The sequence below is a fragment of the Physeter macrocephalus genome, chromosome 6, assembly GCF_002837175.3.
Source record: "Physeter macrocephalus isolate SW-GA chromosome 6, ASM283717v5, whole genome shotgun sequence".
NCBI classification, from domain to species: Eukaryota; Metazoa; Chordata; class Mammalia; order Artiodactyla; family Physeteridae; genus Physeter; species Physeter macrocephalus.
Window position 1 is genome coordinate 55,208,073 of NC_041219.1, and position 6,916 is coordinate 55,214,988.

At 40.8% G+C, this 6,916-nt stretch overlaps 1 protein-coding gene across 4 annotated transcripts in view; it reads left to right on the forward strand.

The window, feature by feature from the left end:
- Window positions 1-6,916, forward strand: part of KDM5A (lysine demethylase 5A) — an 83,740-nt gene that overhangs the window by 62,771 nt on the left and 14,053 nt on the right. For all 4 annotated transcript variants that reach the window (XM_007117070.4, XM_007117072.4, XM_007117068.4 and 1 more), the window contains 2 exons: window positions 5,364-5,523; window positions 6,419-6,639. In XM_007117070.4, the coding sequence (XP_007117132.1) occupies window positions 5,364-5,523; window positions 6,419-6,639 (381 nt within the window). The remainder of the gene's footprint in view (window positions 1-5,363; window positions 5,524-6,418; window positions 6,640-6,916) is intronic.

Below are 6,916 nucleotides of genomic sequence, written 5' to 3' on the forward strand. Positions count from 1 at the left end.
GAGCCATGGCCGCTGAGCCTGCACGTCCGGAGCCTGTGCTCCACAACGGGAGAGGCCACAACAGTGAGAGGCCCGTGTACCGCAAAAAAAAAAAAAAAAAAAAAAAAGATAAAAATGGATCAAGGGGATGTTTTAATGAGGGAATTTTTTTAAATTACATGAATTAAATAAAGACTTGAGAAAAGTTGAAACTTGAATTAGCATTTAAAATAAGGTTCTGAGTGACTTCCCTGGTGGCGCAGTAGTTAAGAATCCACCTGCAAATGCAGGGGACACGGGTTCGAGCCCTGCTCCGGGAAGATCCCACATGCTGCGGAGCAACTAAGCCCGTGTGCCACCACTACTGAGCCTGTGCTCTAGAGCCCGTGAGCCACAACTACTGAGCCCATGTGCCACAACTACTGAAGCCTGCGCGCTCCAGGGCCCGTGCTCTGCAACAAAGAGAAGCCACTGCAATGAGAAGCCTGCGCACGGGAAGAAAGAGTAGCCCCCGATCGCAGCAAGTAGAGAAAGCCCGTGCACAGCAACGAAGACCCAACGCAGCCGGAAATATAATTAATTAATTAATTAATTAAAAAAATAATAAGGTTCCTAAGCACCTTGTTATCCTTGCGGTTAACGACCATCTTTATTTATAAAGTTGGTAGAATGACCAGGAGCAGCTGAAAGGGAACGCTGCCCACGCCACATATAAGTTAGCCAGTACTAGAATTGCCTGTTTGCCGTGGCTTAGAGGCCCTCAGGACCTGGGCTGTTAACCTTTCTAGCACATTAGGTATCAACCAGTACTCTAGAATTGCTAAACAGGATGGACTTTGCTTGGAGGCAGATTGGTAACCTATGAAAACAAAACATCACAAGTATTACATGATTTCAGGGCTAGGGATCAAAGCAGTGGTTGATACGGTTGTATGGAGTAGTCCTTTGTTTGCAAAATATATATGGGGGTCTTAGCTTACAGCCTGAGGAGAGGGTGTTGGCAGGGTAGAAAAATAAGATTATGGATTTTATAATGTTAGTGTATTTGACAGCTTAGGACAGTGGAAGAATGGTGGCAAGACATGGTAATTAAAGGTCAAATTTACCTTGACGGCGGTATCTTTGCACTAAAAAAATTATACTCTTGAGGATTTTCCTATAGCGCAAGCACCGATTGTGTAATGAAAATCTTATTTGCCAGTTTATTTGCGGTTGGCTTGGTGATTTTTCCCTTTATATGATCTCCCCTGCTTGTGACCATGAAATCATCCTTAAAATAGTTCAAATTTAATATCTTTGCTAGGATGAAGAGCCCCTGCTGGTTTAGGAAGAAGAGTAGGTAATTATAAAGAAAAATAAAATCAGTCATTTGATCCTAGTTATCATAGCATTGAAATGTTTAAAACAGTTTGTGCTTTGCATTGTTTGATTACTTCATTTTGCGTGTGATACCCTGTGATCACTAAAATCATCTGAGCAAGCAATTCAAGAAATTCGTTAGTTAGGAAAATATATATTTAATGAAACAAAGTCTGTCACAGATGTTTTGTGATCGTGTCTGGGATAACCTTTCAGATATTCATATGATTATTTCCTTTTAAGGCATAGTGTTTACCTTTACTGGAACTGTCTATCCATATTACAGTTTATATTTTTCAAATTCATACATGTGTAGAATTACACACCAGAAAGGCGGGTATAAAATAGTAGTAGGTATTATCTCCCAGGAATTTCTTTTTTTATCCCGGTTAATTGCTTAATTTACAGAAAGGCAAGTTAAGCAGTTGGATTCTTTCATTTTTTTTTTCTTCTCTATGCTTGTTAATACTGGGGTGGCTTGAGTGTTGGTGGAAATACAGTAAGTCCCCTGTATGCGAACCTTCAAGTTGCAAACTCTGAAAGATGTGAACATGCATTTGCGTATCCAGTCACCTAAGTTTGTTCACGTGTCTGGCGTACATTGTCACGTGTGTGACAGCTAAGCCCGCGCATGGGCTTAGTTGCTCTGCGGCATGTGGGATCTGCAAGTGGTTGTGCTTTTGTGTACTTTACTGTATAGTACTGTATAGAGTACAGTAGTACAGTATCTTTATTTCAAGCCCAGGATGTCCAGAAGCAAGCGTAAAAGCTGGTACTACTGTACTTCTCAAGGTACTGTATTTTAAAAAGGTACTGGAAGATTAAAAATGTTTTTTTGTGTGTGTTTGTTTTTTATGTATTTGTGTGAAAAGTGTTATAAACCTATTACAGTACAGTACTATATAGCCGATTGTGTTAGTTGGGTACCTAGGCTAACTTTGTTGGACTTACGAACAAATTGGACTTAGGAAGGTGCTCTCAGAACAGAACTCGTTCGTATGTAGGGGACTTACTATAGAGTAGATTTTGTCTGAGACTTTAGTCCTGCTAATATCAGGTAAGGTGGAGTGACAGATCTGTGTGTGAAACACATTTCTCACTGAGAAGCCATTCCTCCTTTCTTGCATATTTGCCATTAGTGGGACTGAACTGTAATTTTCCTTCTTAGGAAGAGTAATTTGTTTAAGCTTGCTGTTATCAGTTGTTTTACCTTCAGCCTATCTGTGTCTTTATATTTACAATGTGTCTTTTGTAGACAGCACATGTGGTAGGGTTCTTTTTGGTGTGTCATTCTGCATATATATGCGTTTGTAAAATACATAGTTAAATCTTGGTTTTTAGGCAGTATTACAATCTCTGTCTTTTAATTGGGGGTGTTCATGTACATTTAATGTAATTGTTGACGTGGTTGGATTTAAGTTGACCATCTTTATTTTTCATTTTTTTCTGTTTTTGTTCCTCTGTTGCTTTTCCTGCCTTCTTTTGGGTTAATTGACAATTTTTTTAAGGTTTCATTTTATTTCGTTTATTGGCTTCTTACCTATACCCCTTTTTATTTTTTTCAGTGACCGGACGCGCAGGCTCAGCGGCCATGGCTCACGGGCCCAGCCGCTCCGCGGCATGTGGGAACCTCCCAGACCGGGGCGCGAACCCGGTTCCCCTGCATCGGCAGGCGGACGTGCAACCACTGCGCCACCAGGGAAGCCCAACAATGCCTCTTTAACTTACCAAAGTCAATGAGTACTTCTTCATACTTCATACTTCACCCTGGGGAAGTAATTTTTTTAAAAATTTATTTTTACCTATCTTTACTTTCCATCATTATTTTCTGTGTATCTGTCTATCTATTTATTTATTTATGGCTGCGTTGGGTCTTCGTTGCTGCACGCGGGCTTTCTCTAGTTGCGGCGAGCGGGGGCTACTCTTCGTTGCGGTGCACGGGCTTCTCATTGTGGTGGCTTCTCTTTGTTGCGGAGCACGGGCTCTAGGTGCGCGGGCTTCAGTAGATGTGGCGCAGGCTCTAGAGTGCAGGCTGAGTACTTGTGGCGCACGGGCTTAGTTGCTCCATGGCATGTGGGCTCTTCCTGGACCAGGGCTCAAACCCGTGTCCCCTGCATTGGCAGACGGACTCTTAACCACTGCGCCACCAGGGAAATACTCAATCATTATTTTCTGATCACTTTCCTTCCTAGTTTGGAAGCTTAACAGAAAGTTTCCTGCATGAGTTACAATGAAATGAGTAGAGTCAAGGTTAGAAAAAAAACGTTGCAGTCAGTGAGATGACGCATCTGGGGACTGCAGTAGGCGAGTACTAAAGTACTCCCCTATCTGTTGCCTTTTAAGACTTAAATTCTTCAATAGGAAATAAGACTTACATGAACTGCGCTGTTCCTGAATTCTCAGTGAGTGACTCTGTCTTCCAGAGTCTTCTTATGAAACCTTTTAAGTATCCTGTTTAATTAAGGATAGGCTCGTGATAACAATAGACCTTCCTTTCATGCACTCTACAAAGAAAATCAGGTGTTGCATTCATCATTGAGCTGTTGTCTCTCGTCTCCTAAGCTACTCATTTATACTCTGCTTGTTGATGCTAGGTCTGGGACTCTACACCAGGGCTTGGTAAACTTTTTCTGTAAAGTAATATATGTATATATTAGCATACATTATATGTAGTGATATTCTATAGATACATAACGTAAAGTAAATATTTTGGGCTTTGCAAGCTGTATTTGGTCTCTGTTACACCTTCTCCTCCTTCTTGTTTTTATTTTTTTTTTTAAATAACAACTCTTTAAAAATGTAAAAACCATTCTTAGCTCACACTCCAAACAAAAAAATCGGCAGCCAACTGGGTTTGGCCGGCAGGCTGTGGTTTGCCAACCCCTGCTCTACACATTTATCCTTTGCCTGCTGCCCTCCCCCTCCCCCCACCAGCAAAGGGCATTAGAGAAAATTAAAAGGCCTGCGAAGTGAGAAGGGAGTTGATCCTTCCCCTGTTTTAGTCTCCATTCCTGTCATCATTGAACTACAATTGTTTTTCATTTTTGGGGGGGTTTTGTTTGATTTTTGGTTTTCTTTTTGTTTTTTTACCCTGGCAGTGGCAACTGGTTCCAATTTCTAGTTGATGTTTTTTTCACACTCCAGAAGCCAGCCACATTGTGTTCTATTAGGGATTGCAGAACCAGCACTTCCTCCTCAGAGGTCTGGGTCCCAACTCTGCAGGCCCCTTCTCTGAGCTTCTTGGTTCTAATAACCCCACTTTTCTCTGTTACCTCAACCCTTAGAGATGGCAACTCTTTTCTTGCAGTTGTCTTAGTGTTACTTTGGTGTTTCTGTTTTGCCTTTTCAAGACTTTAATGTACATTTAATGAGTTCACTTTATTAAATTCTCCTTGTTGAACTTCTTGTGATTTCTGTCTCCCTGATTGCACTGTGACCGTTGAAGCTGTAGTTGTGGGTTATTCTCCCCTAACTACAGGGGAGGATCGTCTGAACCCTAATTAGACTTGTCAGAATTGTATAGCTCGAATACCGTCAGGCTCTTTATTATATTTAGAGCAGTTGGTAAGCATCTAGGTTTGAAAACCTTTAGAGAGGATTAAATAATTTGTGTCCTTAAGATGTCACATCTAAACCTTTATTCCCCTCCTAAGTCCATTTTATTTTTTCTTAAAGGGTCAAAGTTCCTTAACTTGTGGCTACAGGAGCTTTTATGAGTTGTAGACTGTAGAAAGTTGATTACGTAATCGTAATTTTCTTGTAGGTTTATTATCTCTGAGGATTACTTTTGAGCTTTACTCCTTCCCTTTTGGCTTGAAACTGTGGTGATTTCTGTTTTTTTCCCCAATGAACATTTTCTGTCTTACTAAATACCATATATTTAATTTTAAGATCTTTTATTTATTTATTTATTTAATGTATATACTGTGTTATATTAGAAACTTTAACCTGAAAGCCTGTATTTAGATTCTTGTCACGGGATAAGTTGTTTCTAATTCTCCATACCCGCTTCGTTTCTTCTACAGGACACAGCCAGTGTGAAGTCCTCCAGCAGTCTGGAGCCCAGCCTTTTTTGTGATGAAGAGATTCCCATCAAGTCCGAGGAGGTGGTCACGCACATGTGGACGGCGCCCTCCTTCTGTGCTGAGCATGCTTATTCGTCTGCTTCTAAGAGCTGTTCTCAAGGTATCACGGTCCTTGGTAGCGGTATGGAGAAGAGAAGCCTGAAACCATACTGAATCTCTCTTTCAGTACAAATCCTGGCAGTGAAATGCGATAGAACCTGAAAAAATACAACTTTGGAAAATCCAGTCTCTGTTAGCATTTTTCTGTCATTAGGTCATAACCTGAAAATTTCCATAGAATTATTGAATCCTAATTAGAAGGACTTCAGAGGCCATCTGGTCCCATTCTAGTCCCATTTTATTTTTATCAAATCCCTGATAGGTAGTTATTTATCCTCTATTTGTTTATTACTGGTTGTTGAGGAACTTGCTGCTTTTTAAGAATATTCATTCTGGTTTGGGAAAGCTTTGTTAGTTTTTCATCCCTTGGTAAATAATTTCTCTATTATGTTCACTTTCTTTGTCCCTAGTGAAAATAAGTCAGACTGCTTTAGGTCACACCTCTGGAAAAAGGAGAGTATTTCTCTCTTCACAGTAAAATTCAGGATTTTATGGAACAGCATATTATTGCTGTTTGTTAAGCAGATATTATTAAGCAGATATTATTCATATGGGGCAGTTATATGCTTAATCTTTTGGTATTCTCTGAAATGGAGAGAGCATGGGGTAGGAGATTCTCTCCCATTCCCCTTCCCCTCCAGTCACAAGGTAAAGAATCAATAAGGAACCTGTTTTTTTACTCTAAACCAATTTTTTAGAGTGGTCATTAGAATTCTAGGTCTTTCTGTTCTGTATTTTTAAAAATTTTATTTTCACTTTCATACTGATGCAGTGAACCCAAACTTCTAAATTAAATGTTGGAGGAGGAGGGACCATTCTTCTAAATATTTACTTTCAAAACATTACATTTTTTCAATAGTTTTCTTTTTTTTTTTGTCTTATATTTTGGGGGAAAGGTTCTAGCACCCCAAGGAAACAACCTCGGAAGAGCCCTCTGGTGCCCCGTAGTTTGGAGCCTCCGGTGCTAGAGTTATCACCTGGAGCTAAAGCCCAGCTGGAAGAGCTTATGATGATTGGAGATCTCCTGGAGGTGTCTCTGGATGAGACTCAACACATATGGCGGATTTTGCAGGCCACACACCCACCCTCTGAAGACAGATTCCTGCATATCATGGAGGTTTGGATTTGAAGCTTACTTACAGTGTTTTTGTTTTTTTTTTTTTTTAAAGATGTTGGGGGTAGGAGTTTATTAATTAATTAATTTGTTTTTGCCGTGTTGGATCTTCGTTTCTGTGCGAGGGCTCTCTCTAGTTGCGGCAAGCGGGGGCCACTCTTCATCGCGGTGCGCGGGCCTCTCACTATCGCAGCCTCTCTTGTTGCGGAGCACAGGCTCCAGACGCGCAGGCTCAGTAGTTGTGGCTCACGGGCCTAGTTGCTCCGCGGCATGTGGGATC